Source organism: Heterodontus francisci, chromosome 19 (assembly GCF_036365525.1).
Source record: "Heterodontus francisci isolate sHetFra1 chromosome 19, sHetFra1.hap1, whole genome shotgun sequence".
Taxonomy (NCBI): Eukaryota; Metazoa; Chordata; class Chondrichthyes; order Heterodontiformes; family Heterodontidae; genus Heterodontus; species Heterodontus francisci.
In genome coordinates this window covers 28,062,735-28,080,009 of record NC_090389.1, presented here as the reverse complement: position 1 = coordinate 28,080,009, position 17,275 = coordinate 28,062,735, and the positions used below count along the sequence as shown (strand labels likewise).

Below are 17,275 nucleotides of genomic sequence, written 5' to 3'. Positions count from 1 at the left end.
AGGAAAAGAAAGACATTTTGCAGACTTTCATCAGAGTGCACAAAACATTAAGGGCTGGATTTTACAGCACCCCCCTCCACTTCACCCCCCCACCCCGATGTCGAGGGTTGTGGCGGTGGGGGGCTGGAAAATGCCTCTGGCAGAGGCCTGCCAAGGGCCTCGACGCCGAAAAGGCCTGGCCTGATATTGCCAGTGGCGTCGAGGCCTCCTGGCAGCCCCCTCCCACTGCTTGGTGACGGGACTAAAATTTAAATATGTAAATTTAATTAAATTCATGAATTAAATACTTACACTCTCCCACCGTCCATTCCGGTTCCATATTGGTGGAGGCGGCCTGTAATCCCGTGCCTTCGGATCTCTGTTTGGAGATCTGATGCGGAACACTGGTGGGGAGGGGGGAGCAGGTAAGTATTTCAGTGCCGGGGGGGGGTGAGTCAAACTATCTGATTGGTGGAGGGGATGGTGGGAAGGGGTTGAAGGTAAAAGTTTATAAATTTTGGGGGGGTATGGTCAGGTATACAAGGTAAGTATTTGGGGGGGGGAAGGGCAAGGAATGAGCTGAATGGATATTGTGGGGGGGGGGGGGGGAAAGGTTCTAGAAACATTTCCTTAATTTTTTTTATTAAATGTAAAATGCCTAATTCTTTAATTATTTAAACAAAATGGAAGGGCTGGAGGCCCATAAAAAATGGCGTCGGCACCTGAGCAATGGAACCGGAAGCCATTGCCATGGACAGACCGCCTGCCCCCTCAAGGTCATCTTGAGGGGGATGGTCCACTCCAGCCGATCTCGGCAGCGAGCTTATAAAATCCAGCCATAAGAATCAAGTAGTTGTATTGAATTGTGCAATCATTCTAAAAGGGCAACAGGAATATTTTTTCTGATGTTTACCTTGGAATAATTGGTTTCACATTGCGCCGAAAGAAGATAATTTTTTTTTGAATAAAAAGAAGCTTAAAAATAGACATGAAAGCCAAATGGATCCACAATTATCTTATTTCTTTCAGATTTTGTTGAGTGACCTTACTTTTAAAACCAAACTATACTAATTACTTACATATTCGTCTTTTTGTTGGGACTCTGCCAGTGACCCGTTGGGTGACACAGGGACATGCTGAGGTTTCTCCTTTGCCATCTTGCCATTTGTAAATTGTCCCATGGCTTCGGCCTTCTGCTGCTGGTTAGCTTCTTCTTTGGCACTACCCACTTGGCCAGGCAGTGCCACTTCTCCAACTCCCAGTGAGTCGCTCTTGTACTTCCTGATAAACTCCTCCATGCCCTTCACTTCGCTCTCTGACAAAGCATGGCACTGAAAAGGATCCTGGTCGTAGACTGGCAGCTGCCTCATTAGTTGCCTACGGCGATAATAGGCCCCTTCTGTGCCAGCAATTGGCTGCATTTCCTTCGGAATGAATTCCATATAATGAATAGCCTGACGAGGAGAGAGAGAGAGAGAGAGAGAGAGGGGAAAAAAAAGGGTTATATGATGTATAATAACAAACATGTGGATTTAATTCCTGTTAAATTAAAGCCAGAATTTAATTATAACGTGTGTAAGGATAAAACAGTCATTTCATTCACTTCCAACTGCAAACACAAAGCTCTTCACGTTTTACAATTTAAAAACAATATTGTAAAGCTTTACTATAAATGGTAATAAATTATTGCCAATGGTGGTGACTGTCTATTACTCATTCTGAAGCCTTAATGGAATTCTACAAATATTGTGTTGTTCGGAACATTTCTCTGCTGATTACATTGTCCACTCCTATTACATGAAAAATTAGTTTCTATTAAAGCATTGCTATTTATTTACCAAGCCAGATTTACTCTCTAAAAAATCATGCTGACTATATTTATACGAGCATCCCATTGAAGAAAGTTATGAAATACTTTACAAGCAATTAAAAGATCAATTAAAAAAACATTAAAAGATATTCTTCCTATCATAATTTTAACCAGACATTTTTTTGGCACTACGAACAACACCAGACTTATTACACATGGGCTGCATAAGATTTCAAAGAATTGGAGTAGAGTAACTGGACAGGAATTTACCGGTATAACATCAGGAAATATCTTTCTTGGCTGCTGTCCAGGAATGTCAAATGAATAAATAAATAACTGGAACAGAATTCCCAATCCCACATTGACACTTGGGCTTCCCTGGGAAAGGGGTGGAGATTAAGGTGGCAGTTTTTTATTCTCCTTGCAGTCTCTACTCTGCATCCAGTCTTCTTCAGGTAACAGGAGACTCTTCCCACATTGCTGGAGTGGATTTCATGGTTAGTGGTAGCCCAGTGCTTGACTACGTTGGTGGTGTAACACACTTAATGATGGGTTGCAGACTGAGTGTTGTATCCACAGTGATCCTCACTGCAGATTCCACATTTCAGTTGGGTTTCTTTATGGCTAGGGAACAGGTAGAACCGCACCCCCTCCCTCAACCCCCACCCCCGCACAAAACCCACTCTTTTCATAAGCACTCACTAATGACTGGCTGAAGGAAAGTAACGAAACAGTTTGGGAAGTCTGCAAATTGTATTGGGGAATCACGAAGAAATTATGGGGACTACCTCAGTTAGTCTGATGACTCAGTAAGTGGCACTGAACCATACAGATAAGGAAACTCCCAGATTTAGAATATGGTGATCAATGAAGACAGGGATTGTACCTGAACTCCAACTTGTTCCAATCAAACATTTTCCAGCAGGATCCATTAGGTAGCAACCATAAGCTGAACACCCATATGCATTTTCTCCTCCCTACCTCAGGAGCAATGGGGACAGTTGAGCATTCCCGAAAACATCATCTCAGCTGAAATATAGGCTGTTGAATGAAGCTAGATCATTCCAGGTCTGGAATCATCTAATCTTAGTTGACTACATCTATAAGCCACACCATAAATAAGGACACCTCTTTGGATCATGCTTGCAAAAATCAAGAGAACCAGAAACCTTGTAAACAAGAGTGTCATTTATTACTGACCAGTTTACAGTCCAGTCATACAGCTACTAGTACAGGTGACAAAAGATTTCATTCTCATTGTTGTTAAGGTAAAGATTTCATAATAATTAGGAATATCCCAAAGCATGTCAAATTTCTGACCTGGAATTTTTTGATATCTTGCACTGAAGCAACAGCATAAATATGGCATAATGCCAATTATCCACATAAAAGAGCAAGGAAATTTGGGCATGAAAGACTTGCATTCATTTTTACTCTCACACAAATTTAATTGACCTTTTACACTCATTAAATGAGCTCTGCACACCCCCAGCCCAACCATGCAAAATGCAGCTCTGCACAAATTTCCTGAATTTACGCTAGTTTTGAACAGGTTGCCAATTTACACATAGAATTTCAGGTGCAAAGGGTCCATAGTCATATTTCTGATATTTTGTGGCAATTTTACAGAATCATAGGCTGGAATTTTCCTCTCAGTGGCGGGAGCCATCCACTGACCGAAATTCTGGTGGTGATCCCTCCTCCACATGGCCTGGGGATCTAAACCGCATTTTGTGGTGCCCACGCCCTTAATTGATCTGAGGCGGGACTTCCTCCTCATTGAGACAGGAAATCCCGCCTATTGGAGCTGCCAACCAATCAGCGGGCCTGCAGCTCTCTGTCCCAGCAGCACCACCGAGAGCGGTGGCCACTGCTGGGATTGCAACCCAGCTGAAAACGGAAGAAGTCGCGGAGCCCCAGAGAACAGGTAAGTTTTTGGGGCCTCGCCAGGGGCAATCGGTCAGGCCCCAGCGAGGCAAGGGTGGTCGATTGGGGGGATGGGGGCATGTTGGGCATTGGGGGTGGTTGGGTCATCGGGGGCAGCCTTCCGTCTGGCACAGAGTACCTGATCAGGAGGGCCCCCCCCCCACCTTTCCAAGCTATCAGAAAGCCACCTTTAACAGGTGGCTTTTCTTGGGCCAGGACTGCCCGCCAGCCAAGGGTAAAATCCTTGTAGCGGTGGGCGGAGGCCCTTAAGTGGCCATTAATTAGCATAAAATGGCAGTGGAGGTGGGAGCAGGTCTGGAAAGTCCCCCCGAGCTTCCCGCTCCATTTTACGCCACTCCCCCCACCCCCCGCCACCATCCTGCTCTTTGGGGGGGCGGGCATAAAATTCCGCCATAGAATAGTAATAAGCTTTTCCTCAAGTTGCCTTTACTTTTTTTGGGGTGTCCAAGAGCACACTCCATATTTGCGACACAGAATCCCTCATTATGTGGATTTCTCAATAGTTTGGCTTGGAGAGCTCATAATATGGTGATGTGGCATGATGCAGACACCTGGCTAGACAAAAAGAAAAGTGTGTTGTGTTGATTTCATTCAATTTGCTATGGTTGTCAACCAATGTCAAGAGTGTACTGGATACTATCAAGTGCTAGACACACACATTGTAAATCAATGTCAACAAACTTTAACCTCGTGGGTAAGCTTTTGCAGCATCCTACACAGTCCAACGCCCACACGTATACAGCTGTCAGTTTTTTAGGCTGAGGAAATTTATTATTAATCTGCATTAAACACAAGGAACCACTGAGGCTGAAATGAAAAAGAAAAAAAATGCATAATGTTGGGAATACACACCAGGTCAGCCAACATCTGCTGAAGGATCTCACTTGAACATTAAATTTTCTCGTTCATTCCAGGGATTCAAAAATAATTAGCTGGCAGTACAAAAGGAAGATCAATGCTCTACATCTGCCCTTTCTTCCTGCATGCACACACATAGCCAGGGACGTGATAGTCACAGCAGACGGGATGTAGATCTTACTAGAATTCTTGTAGAATATCGACTATAGGGCCGGGAAGAGATGATTTACAGCTCTTAGTGGCTTGAAATAATAACTTAAACATGTGCAAGTAATCTCCATAGGCTAAGAGCAGGAATGAAAATCTCTTCACATTATCCCCATACAGTATTTGGTTTAATTAGTTTGGCTGAAGAAAAGTCAAATCTCTTGTTTGTTTTTTTTTTAAAGTGCCAATGTTCTGCAACTCTCCTCTTGAAGATATGGATCCAGGAATACCAGATGCTTGCAACACAGCCATTCTTTATGCATGAGCTTCAACAGTGAGTATCAGCAGGTTATTCAAATGTGTTGTTCATCATAACATAGCTGATTCTCTCTCTGCTCAAGCTCCACACTCATGCACCTCCATTCAAATAGCGATCAGCAGTAAACACCCCCCCCTCCGCCAGTTTGAACCCTAATGGACAGTGAGAAATTGCAGCAGCTCTACTGTTACCCCTGCTGAAATCAGTTAACTCAGCACAAGCAACACCATTTATTTTTAATGTACACCAACGACTCTCCTATCACATGATAAGCTAGATGATGCACTGTATCCCAGCAACAGGAGAGTTAGAGTGTGTTATGCACAATGTTATTCTCTGCTGCTAAGGTGGAGCAGTTTTTAAACTGGCCGCCAAGTCCCTTTAAGGCCAGTAAGTTTAATCGCTATAAATCCTGAGGTTAATTGTGGTTTGCAGACAGAGACATTTGTTAATATCCAGCCGCAGAAATGAATGCCTTTTTTTCTCTTTTCATAATTTTGACGCTTAGAAGTGTGACAGCCACAGGTGTAATACATTTAGACATGAAGAGGTCGAATAAGTTTTCCTACTGGAACCAGAGTATGTTCAAGGTAATGAAACTGAATGAATAGGCAACTCAAGACAGAATTTACTGAGCAAAACAGTGATCAATTTATCGAATAAACTGCCAATGCATGCAGGGAGGGGATAAGTGGACAGAAAACTTGAGATGAATTTTGAAAAGGAAATAGACAAGTTCTTGCCATCTGAGAGGAATTATGTTATTAAATGTTATCAGTCTTATAGAAAAGGACAAGGCTAAGTGGATTGGAAAGCTAGGTAGTCTTGCCATGCCTGAAATACATCACTATCATTTTGACATAACTGGATAATGCATAGAATAGAAAACATGTTCTGTGATCATGGTCTAGCCACTTAAGAGGGCTGTTCACTTAAGAGTCATTAAATACAACTTGCATTCATATATGGCCTTTTAGCAAAGTAAACATCCCAAGATGGCTCACAGAGGAGAAATAAGCAGTGGAACAAGCAGGTAACTATGCATGTTTGATGAGGGATTTTGAAGAGGCTTTCAAAGGTAAGAAGAAAAACAGCAAGGGGGAAGCATCTGGAGAGAGCAGGACTGAGATGGCTAAAGGCTCTGTCACCAGTGGTGGTAGAGAAAGCAAAAGAGGTAAATCAAACAGGAGGTCAAAATCAGAGGGCTGATGGGCACAGGCTGAAGTGTAAAGCTGGAGATTTCATAACAAAGCCGGCAGTTTGTGTTAAGTGACTTCTATTTGTTTTGCAATCAAAACACATTTCTATCACAATGCCACCTTTGAACCAATATTTTGCACTTGTCTACTCTACGAGTGGGAAAGCAAGCTACATTATCCAAATTTAGAGTGAAAATTCACATCTTGTAGACAGATATTACAAAATATGTTTAAAAAAATTCAATTTGAATCATAACAGATCCCAGAATCATCAGAATGACATTGGTTTGTTGCTTTACTCAACAATTTATTTACAAGTCTGAATATTATTGATATTGTGCTTGGAGCCCCTATTGTCTGTACTTGTACCTTGTATAGTTTTGTACATTAAGCAATTGGTTGTTTTTCTGGCAGCAGTGGGTGAATTGTGCAAATAAGAAGTAATCAATGTCAAACCTAGAGGTAGCTCCGTGAACTGGGTCAGAGTGGTGGTGGGGGGAAATCAATCTGAAAACATGATCTGATTTTTGCACCTGAGAAGCAGTACCAATATTCATGATATTCCCCCAATTTCTCCATAAGCAAACAGCAAAATCTCAACAATTTTTGACTCAACCTTCTGCAATTCTTCAGTAGTCTTGGAAATAGGGTTTCCAACTCTGACTAAATGTATTTCCTGGAGGTTTCATCACACAACCTTCTGCCTCTATGCTCCAGCTATTGGTTGTCCAACATATCCATCCTCATGATGCAATGCCTTCCCACACCAATTGAAAAGCGAAAAGACTCTTCATCACCAAATTGAATGATTCTCGACTGTCAGTCAAATGACCTTTTTACATATCTCCAATACTGACTATAATTAATAAACAGAAGTGTTCAAAGAAAATGTAACAACTTTGTTTTTAAAGCCCCCATTAATTTCTGAAGATTCCAGGGCAATCCTGCAGATTTGGCAACCCTGCCCAGTAATGATCATGCAAGAAAACACCACCCTATATGTTTCTTCTCCTTTTTCTACCTTCCTAAGGCAATCTTGTGCTTCTTATAGATTAAAACCTGGCCTTATTCATGCAGCACCTAGGATAGTGGGCCACAAAGTGAAAAGTCATGCATGCTACAATTCATACTGGAAATAGTTTGGGATGCTACCATGTACTTCTCTGATTTTTTAAAAGGGGGGGTGGGGAACAAGACAACAGAACAGGCTGACAGACAGGCACTGTAGGCCAAGCTAAACTACTAATAAGATTTATATATAAAGAGGATTATACAGAGATTATAGTCAAACAACAGACCAGATAGCAATATGTTACTTAATTTTCACAGGAAAATGATCAGAGTCCAATGTAATAAATCATTTGGATTTCAGGAGTCCTTGTATTAGAATTCTTTGAAATAAAAAAAAAGACTTGCATTTATATAGCAATTTTTATGACCACCAGATGTCCCAAAGCACTTTACAGCCAATGAATTACTTTTGAAGTATGGTTACTGCTGTAATGTATGAAACGTGGCAACCAATTTGGACACAGCGAAGTGATAATGACCAAATAATCTATTTTTGTGATGTTGATTGAGTGATAAATATTAGCCAGGACACTGGGGATAACTCCCTTGCTCTTCAAAATAGTGCCATGAAATCTTTATCATCCACCTGAGAGGGCAATTTAACATCTCATTTGAAAGACAGCACCACCAAGTGTCAGATCTTTGCACTCAAGTCCTGGACTGAGACTTGTACCCAGAACCTTGTGATACAGATGTAAGAGTACTACCAATTGAGCCACTGCTGTCATCTTTAATTGAGATTCTAAACCATACATGAGCTCTAAGCACTATGGAGTTCTTGTTCATTGCCGCAATGTGGAACAAAACATTTACATCGCAGGAGCTTTCAAATTGACCAACAGCTATATCATAACTGGTTAGGGGACCTCAGAGCAAACAGCTGTCAATCGAATTGTAGTTCAAAGCTGCAATGGGTCAGAGTCAATGGCTGCATGGTCCAGCAAGAGACCCCTTTAAGCAAGAACAATCACAAACAAACAATTAGCTTACATATATTAGCCTGCTTTCTTTGAAGCCCATTTTATAGGAACTACCTATGTATAACTTCAGTGATTAGAGCTCAAAGGGACTTTAAACCAGATCAGTTGACTTTGTACTCCAAGTTGCAGCAACAATAACTTGCCCGAGAGAATCAGTAGCTAAAGTTCATTTTAAATCTCCTGCAGCATTGCTTAGTTGAGATTTCATTTTTTTATAAGTGCTTCCTATGATCTGAAACTAAACAGATTGTCAGGTCGGTCACAAAGGCTCATGCTGATAATGACAGAAAACTTAATTTACTGCATTGTGTGATCATTGCATACAATGATGCCATAGCAACCTTTCGGAAGGCCATTAATCAGGGTAGTTTTAATGCAAGCACGGCGACAGTGATCCTGGTAATCCCTGCAACAAGCAGAGATACCACCGCAGGGACTTGTAAAAGGCAAACGGTCACTGAGAGGCTTATGGCAGCTGCTCAGCTTGTGCTGTTTTGAAAGAATCAAGGAAAGCCGCAGGAAATCTTCCACCACCCAGACTTCAAATGCAACTCTCCCACACAGAATGAAAGGGAAAGCAGGCAATCCTACATTTACGCATGCTTCCACATTCTGAACATTCAGAAGGTGGGGTAAGAAGCTGTCTTAATGCCTAGGAGGACAACATTGGCAATGCTCATGAAGATCCTTAACACTCCAAAACGCTTTCCAGTTAAGTTTGTGTTTTGTACATGCATCTCAAGCTTTAAGCTCAGCTTGCAGAGATATTCTTCTGAAAACAATGATTTTAAGACAGGACAAGAGCAGGGAGATGTCCTTGGACATGGTCATGTAAAGTGACCATTCTTTGGGTGGCTCCGCCCACTGGCTGGAACTCCGGGGACGAGCTCGCCTCCCCTGGGCCCGGAAGCCATATTGCTATTTTGCATGGCTCAGGCAATTAATTGCCTGCAATCATGGTTTCCGCCCCACAGAGGCAGAATGTCCCACCTTCAAGAGCTGCTGGCCATTCAGTCCCAGCAGTGGGAACAGTGACCACTGCTGGTCCTGCACCCAGCGAGAAAAGCCATGATGGATGGCAGCCTTGAAACAGGTTACGTGGGGCTGGGGCTTGCCGGGGCCAATCGTCCAGGCCCCAGCGAGGGGTGGGGGTTGGTTAATTGTGAGGGCGGGGGCTTGTTCTAGTGGGGGCAACCCATGCTTCTGGGGGTGCCTTCTGTGAGGCACAGGATGCCTGATCAGGAGGGCACCCCCCCCCAGTTTACAAGGCAGCCTCCTCAGGTGAGAAAGTACCCATCTGCCACTAGTAAAATACTGGCAGTGGCGAGAAGAGGCCCTGAAGTGACCAATTAATTAACCACTTCAGGGCCTCAATTGGCCTAAGTGCAGGCGGACTGCATGCCACCTCTCCTGCCACTGGTAAGATAGTATCACGCACAGGTAGGTGACCGGTATAGCAGCCCGCAACTAACACGATTTCACATCCCCCTCCCACCTCCCAGCCTGTGTCGTGGGGGGAGGGGAGTGGATGAGGGGGTAAAATTACAGCCATAGATTCTATCTCCTCTGCTTTGTAACTGTACATTAACTTGGTGTGAAGCAGAGGAAAGAAAATCAGTCATAAAATGTAATAGAAGAAAGAAAGTCTAATCTAAAAAGATCACAGTGTTCATTGCTGATAGCAAAGTTTAATGTCCAAATATATGGCAATAATCAAAAGGAAAAAAAGTAAGCCAAAAGTGATAATGATGCTCTTTGGTAATAATTAGCCTGGATTATACCATAGCGCTGGCATTATTTCATTCATCTCATGGTTATGCAACCGTTGAACGCTTTGTAGGACATTATATGCTTGGACTAAAGAATTACGACAGCCTGAAGTGAGCTGCACCATTGAAGAAGACGGTTCATCTGTAATGTCCCAGAGGAAAACATTTTTCTATTAGATAACATGGCTCCAACCCAAACCTCCACAAGAATTGACTGACAAGCACTTGTTGCAGGTAATGATTCCCAGTGAATGTACATGGTGCTCAACAGGAAGCAGGCATGACCTGCGAGAGTTCAAAAGTCAGGAACAATTATGGCATCATGAACAGAGAGCTGACTTTACTCAGAGCTTAATTGTTTATGTTCAATGACTATTGGATTTACTTGCTATTCCCAGTGACCTCAAGCATTTGCTGATGCTCTATTACTGCAGTTTGCTTGCAAAGAGCCTTTCACACAGCACAGAAGGAGGTCATTTGGCCCATCGAGTCTATGCTGGCTCTTTCGGAGGGCAATCTTGTTAGTCCAACTCCCCTCTCTTTCCACAGATCCCTGCAATTTGTTCTCCTTCAAGCATTTATCCAATTTACTTTTGAAGGTTACGATTGAATTATTATCCAGAGCACTATCAAAAAGTGTGTTCCAAATCCTAATCACTCATTGCGTAAGAAAAATGTTTTCCTGCCACTTATGGTTCTTTTGCCAATCACCTTAAATCTGTGCCCTTTGGTTATCGACCCTTTAGCCATTAGAAACTGTTTCTCTTTATTTACTCCCTCTAAACCCTTAATGATTTTAAACACCTCAAACAAATCTCCTTTTAGCCTTCTCTGCTATAAGAAGAACAACCCCAGCTTCTCCAGTCTATCTTATTACTGTAATCCCTCATAGCTGGAACATTCTAGTAAACCTCTTCTGTACCCACTCCAAAGCCTTCATGTCCTTCCTAAAGTGTGATGCCCAGAATTGCATACAATACTCCAGCTGGGGTATTTGACAGTGAACCTTTCCTAACAGACTTGGGTTCAGCAGCATTGGATGCCAGAGCAGAGATGGCACTTCAGACACTGTGGCCCAGATTTTAATGTGGGTACAGGAATGGACCATGTGATCCCTGAAGCGAACATCATCAGGACCTGATCCTAAAGAAGGACCCCACTTCCTTTCTGTGGGTGTTCTGTTCACCCTGTTCAAAAGAATTGGTTAAGATCAAGACATGATGGGAAGGAAGCAGGACCTGAAAGGATCAACCTCATTTTGATTGCATGCCACCCAGTTTCCAACAGGAATTAAAATCAGGGTCCATATCATCTGTTTCAATTTAGCTTTTCATTTAAAAAAATGATTTGTGGCAGCAGACACAAACAGATGATGCGCCATTGCATCAGTGTGTGCATCTCCACATAGAAACATGGTACAAACACCATCCTATTCTTTCAGTTTACTACTGTTACGCTGAGATCAGTTTTTAAGCTGTACTGCCATCACCAACCATTGACAATTGTACATTGGAGTAGAGACTCTGCAGACCATTCCAGATTTGCATCTTGAGTTTGGAATATGAAACAGCTCTCCAGTGCCACAAAAATCCGCAAAAAATTCATAAATCTTGTCACAAATAGGGGTGATATTGCCCCGCAGACCAATCCCACCATACCTGCTGTTTTGGGTTGCAATTCTTCACGAAAAAAGAGATAGACAGACTTAATGCCACATTAAAAGTGTTTTGTTTTCAAACATGGTCCCCCAGAGCCATGGGATCAATGAGGAGATGGCAGATGCTCTTATGGTAATCAGATTTCTATCCTTCTCAATAGACTTCTAAATTAGATCACATTATTCAACTGCCTGTATACGAATAAAAATCATTTCCTATGGTCAGCTGACAATGGGCAGAATCTTACTGCCTTTGAAAGTATTCTTCCATTGAGATCAAATGTGAGTTCCTACCCCAATGGTCTGTGAGTCCCACCTGCCTGTGTGATCTTCCTGGAGGCAGCCAATTAAGAGACCTTAAGAGGCCCAATTTGGCAATCACTTACACCCATTCCTTCACTTTTCTTTTAGAGATACAGCAGAAGTTTTTGCCTGGGAAATCTTTTTCAAATGCGGAAGTTAATTGGGCATAACCTTCAGAGACAGTTGTCCCGATATTTATGGAGAGCTGGAAGGGATTGGGGGCAACTTTTAGTGGTCTGGAAACCCAGAAATATGGGGAATGTGGAGGTCCTGTTGAATTTAATGGCAAGATCTCATTTACTTTTCATTTCTCTGTTTCCTACCCGACAGCCAACGAGATCATTTTATAAAGTTGATTCAGTTGGTAACATTTTTGCCTCTGAGTCAGAAGTTTGTGGATTCAATTTCCACTTCAGCACGAAACACAGCAATCAAGGCTGACACTCCAGTGCAGTACTGAGGGAGTGCTGCACTGTCAGAGATGCCGTCTTTTGGATGAGACATTAAAACAAGGCCTGTTTTGCCTTCTCAGGTGGACATAAAAGATCCCATGGCACTATTTTGAAGAGCAGGAGAATTATGGCGGTGTCCTGGCCAATATTTATCCTTCAATCAACATCATAAGAACAGATTATCCAGTCATTATCGCATTGCTGTTTGTGGGAGCTTGCTGGTGCAAATTGGCTGTCACATTACAGCAACGACCACACTTTAAAAGTGCTTCATTGGGTTTAAAGTGCTTTGGGATGTCCTGAAATCATGAAAGACGCTATATAAATGCAAATCTTTCTTTTCTTTCCAGTTTCTAAAATTTTCTGATTTGCGAAAAATAGTGGAGATTTGTTTTTTAACCATAGCAAACAGATCTTTGATTATGTAGCAGACAACCCAGGTTTTTTTGTGCTGATTTTTAGAATGTAAATTTAGTTGACTGCCTAGAATAGCTTTGCTTTTATAAAATAATTCTCATTTCTTATATTTTGTTTTCCCAATTTCCCCACGTTTCAAGTAACTCCATTGCTATAATCCCCTGATACTTTCGTAAGACAAGCTTGTGAAACACATTTCAACTCTCCTGAGTGGATCAGCTTACCAGTTTCTGGGTCAGCCCTGGTGGGGCCCACTCATATGTGACTGTGTCAAAAGTTGGATCTTTCTTCGTCACATTGGGGTTGGTAATAATCATTCGGTTTCTTTTATAAATGCGAACTCCATCACCTCCCTTCACCCGGGCAGTCAGATTGGAATATTTAGAATCAGCCAAAAGGCGGCCGATTTTCCGATCGTCCTCAGTGTCGGAGTGCAGGTTGTGATCCTCTTGGCTGCATTTGCATGACTTGCATATCTTCCTGAATCAAAAGTACAAGTGTAACATTAGATAGCTTGCATTTCTCTGTGAAGGAATGACCATCATCTGGCAGATTAATGGAATTAGTCATGTCACAGAATTAGATCAAAGGGCCATTGCTTGTTTGTTTCAGCCTTAATGCTTTTGATGGAAAACTGGCACTTAGTACAAGTCGTAGTCTGCATTTTGGAAGACATTCTGTACTAGAAGTGCTTTTCCCTTTGTACAACAAGTCATTGCTAATGGGACTGGGTGGTACAGTGTCCAAGAACATTGCCTGATTAACATCTGGGAATTGAGTTGAAATTCAGGCCAGATTGAAATGAGCAATAAGATGTCTCCCTCCCTCTCAATGTCAAGAGTCACAAGTTAAATAAGAATTGGCCCATTCTCAATCCATTGTGCTGCAGCAAAGAGCCCATAGAACAAAACTCTTTTTTGAGTTGGCAACATCTCTTAGGCCTCAAGAATAAATAGCTTGAGAACAGCAATGCCACGTGGGCTCAATATAGGACACTCTTCTGAAGTTATAATCGATAACCACAATTATATTGACGCAGGGGCAGAGCTGCATTACACCTTCACCTGACTGCAAAATGCTTGATGGCACCATGGCATGCAAACATGATAAAATGTTCTTTTGCTCCGTGTTGCTTGTATCCATATACATGACAAAATAAGAAAGCTACAAAACTAAAGCTGGTAACAGGTGAATACCCTTCCTGATAAAGCTGACACCCTTCTTCCTCCTCCCCACTTCAAGCTGGAACTCTCTTCGATCCCCCTGATTTCTTGCTGGCACTCTCTCCCTACTTTCTGCTCTATTACTAATGGAGGCCTTTTACCTCCTCCTCTCACTTTACACAGGCACTCTTTCCTCCCCCACCCCACAATGTTCCTGGCTTCTCCTCTCACCCTTCCCAAAGCCTGGCTTCTCGCTACCCTTCTCTCCGCAGCTGCAACTCCTGGTTCTCCCCACTGTCCCTCCCTCCAAGCTGCTTCCAGCTTACTCTTGCACCCCTCCCGCCACCTCTTCCTTCTCCCCTTGCCCAATCCCAGCTGCCACATGGAGTGATTCCAGCTGCCGCATATTGTGGGTGGCCAATACAATTTTTGGAAGAATTCACCACCCAGTGTATGTAGGTTCTGGAATCACTTTAAATAGTAACAGACCTCAGATAGTAGAGCAGTAAGAGAAAAGAGGGCTTAGTTCTTGGTGGTTTTCAACATGGGCCATCCCCACTTGAATGATTTTTTATGCATCCACGTGAAGGGGAAGAAAGAGAGATCTTCATTTTAATCCCTGCAGCAAATCACAACTACTTAGCTTTAGAGATCATCCACCCCACACTAAATAACTAACCAAACACATTTTAAATCATATTTCTCACGATAAAGTTAAAACTGAAGTCTAGATTTGCTCTGATCTTTGTTCAGCCAATATTGTGTTGGCAGTGAACTGTTCCGATAATGTCAACGTAAAATGAAATTTGGCAGGAACACAGCAAGAAAAAAGCTTGTTTTAACTCAGCGCTAAATTTGTAATTTCACTGAGAGACAGATCACAGGATAGCTAAAACTGTAAATTAAAAAGTTTCACACTGGTGCTCTATGGGCTGCTCTTACACTATCTCCACGCTAGCCAAATGCGAACTCATATTACATAGGATTACATATGATGTGCGGCACAGGAACAGGTCATTCGGCCCAACCAGTCCATCCCAGTGTTTATGTTCTACTTGAGCCTCCTCCCAACTTTTCTCATCTAAATCCATCTTAAACCTCTATTCCCTTCTCCATCAAATGCTTGTCTAGCTTCCCCTTAAATGCATCTATGCTATTCACTTCAATGTGGTAGTAAGCTCCACATTTGCACTCAGAATGGTTGGGTCAAATGGCCTGTTTCTATGTTGTAACTTCTATTTATTTCCATGTATTTCTGCACGGTTGAGGCAGAAGGAGTTTTGCTCTGCATCTGATCTTACTACACCAGGCCAATGAATGCTTGAGGTGTAGCTCTGATTTTAAATCCCGCATATGATGAGAAATGGGACAAGCAGGGAGGTGTTAAAATCTCCTGCCCACCAATTCACCTCACATTTTTGACACCTAGATTGGGTAAAAGTTAGGCCTCGCTTATATAAAATTGGCCAGGGCCTCACATTGGTCAGTTATGGCAAGCTTGACTCTCATCCATTGGCCCCATATTCAGTTAAAATCATGGGCTTATGAAACAGTTTTTTAAAAAGTTTGTTCAGGAGATGTAGGTGGCACTGGCAAGGTCAGCATTTATTGCCTATCCTTAATTGCCCTTGAGAAGGTGATGGTGAGCTGCCTTCTTGAACCGCTGCAGTTAAAGTGCTGTAGGTACGGCCACAGTGCAGTTAGGGAGGAAGTTCCAGGATTTTGACCCAGCGCCAATGAAAGCCATACATTTCCAAATCAGGATGGTGTGTGACTTGGAGGGCAACTTGCAGGTGGTGGTGTTCCAAGCTGAGTGGCTTGCTAGGCCACTTCAGAGAGCAGTTGACCATTCCATTCCCAACCTAGCACAACTCAACCAGAAAGAGAGAAATTATATTGACATCAAGTTTAAATAAATATGAATTTCAAACTACATAGATTCCTGTTTAATCTTTCTGACTTGTCTCTCCCCACTTCCCTGCAGCACCCACCATCGTCCCCTATATAAGCAAGCAAACCTTCAGCCTCAGGATCTTTAAGATCCTCAGAGACCAATATTTTAACTGTTCAAGATCTTCCATTTCAGAAAAAAATCAGAATAGATGCAAAGAGTTTACAGACTTTTTAAAAGTTCCAATGCAATTAGAACAACATTTTTGAAATGTGACTCTTGTCTCTCCAGGAATTTAACCTTCAACCCTCTGAAATCACTGTTTCCTTGAGAGAGGAAGAGGCAACATTGCAAAGTTTCTATGTCATTGCATAACTTTATGAATAATCAAAAATTCTGAAGTCTCTCTGTGTGTAAGTTAGTGTCTTTTTGCCTGTATCTTTATGTGTGTATGGATCACACACCAGCCACTCACATGCAATTCGAACAAAAGATGAGTATTTGTGACTAACATATGAACAGGAGTCGGACATTCAGCCCCTCAAGCCTGTTCCACCATTCAGTGAGATCATGGCTGACCTGCATCTCAACTCCATTTATTCGATTTTGCTTCATATTCTTTAATGCTGTCACCTAATAAACTGTTGTCAATCTCAGTCTTAAAAATTTTCAATTGGCCCAGCATCCATAGCCTTTTAGAGGACAGAATTCTCGATCTCCAATACCCTTTGTGAAAAAGTGCTTCCTGATTTCACACCCAAGTGGTTTAGTTCTCATTTAAGATTGTAACCCTTTATTCTGGACCCCCTCACCAGAGGAAATAGCTTCTCTGTTTCTATTCTATTGAATCCTTTCAACATTTTAAAAGAGCTTTTCAATTAGATCACCACTCAACTTTCTAAACTCAAGGAAATACAAGCCAAGCTAAAGCAACGTGGCCCCACAACTTAACCCTTTAAGCACTAATATAAGTGTGGTAAATCTGCACTGTACCCTCTCCAAAGTCAGTATTCCCTTCCTGAAGTGCAGTGCCCAAACCTGAGTAGTGCTCCAGATGGGGTCTGACCAAGGTTCTGTACACAGAAGCATAACTTCTACCACTACCATTACTACAACAACTACCACAACTACAAGTATTTATATAGCACCTTGAACACAATAAAATGCCCCAAGGCGCTTCACAGGAGCGTTATAAAACAAAATATGACACCGAGCCACATCGGGAGATACTAGCTCAGATGACCAAAATTACAGTCAAAGGAAGTTTAAAGGAGCGCCTTAAAGGAGGAGAGCGAGGTAGAGAGACAGAAAGG

General features: G+C 42.3%; 1 protein-coding gene across 3 annotated transcripts in view; it reads right to left on the bottom strand.

The window, feature by feature from the left end:
• Nucleotides 1–17,275, bottom strand: part of lmcd1 (LIM and cysteine-rich domains 1) — a 56,439-nt gene that overhangs the window by 13,672 nt on the left and 25,492 nt on the right. For all 3 annotated transcript variants that reach the window (XM_068051475.1, XM_068051474.1, XM_068051476.1), the window contains 2 exons: nt 13,133–13,388; nt 1,059–1,433 (listed from right to left, as the gene is read on the bottom strand). In XM_068051475.1, the coding sequence (XP_067907576.1) occupies nt 1,059–1,433; nt 13,133–13,388 (631 nt within the window). The remainder of the gene's footprint in view (nt 1–1,058; nt 1,434–13,132; nt 13,389–17,275) is intronic.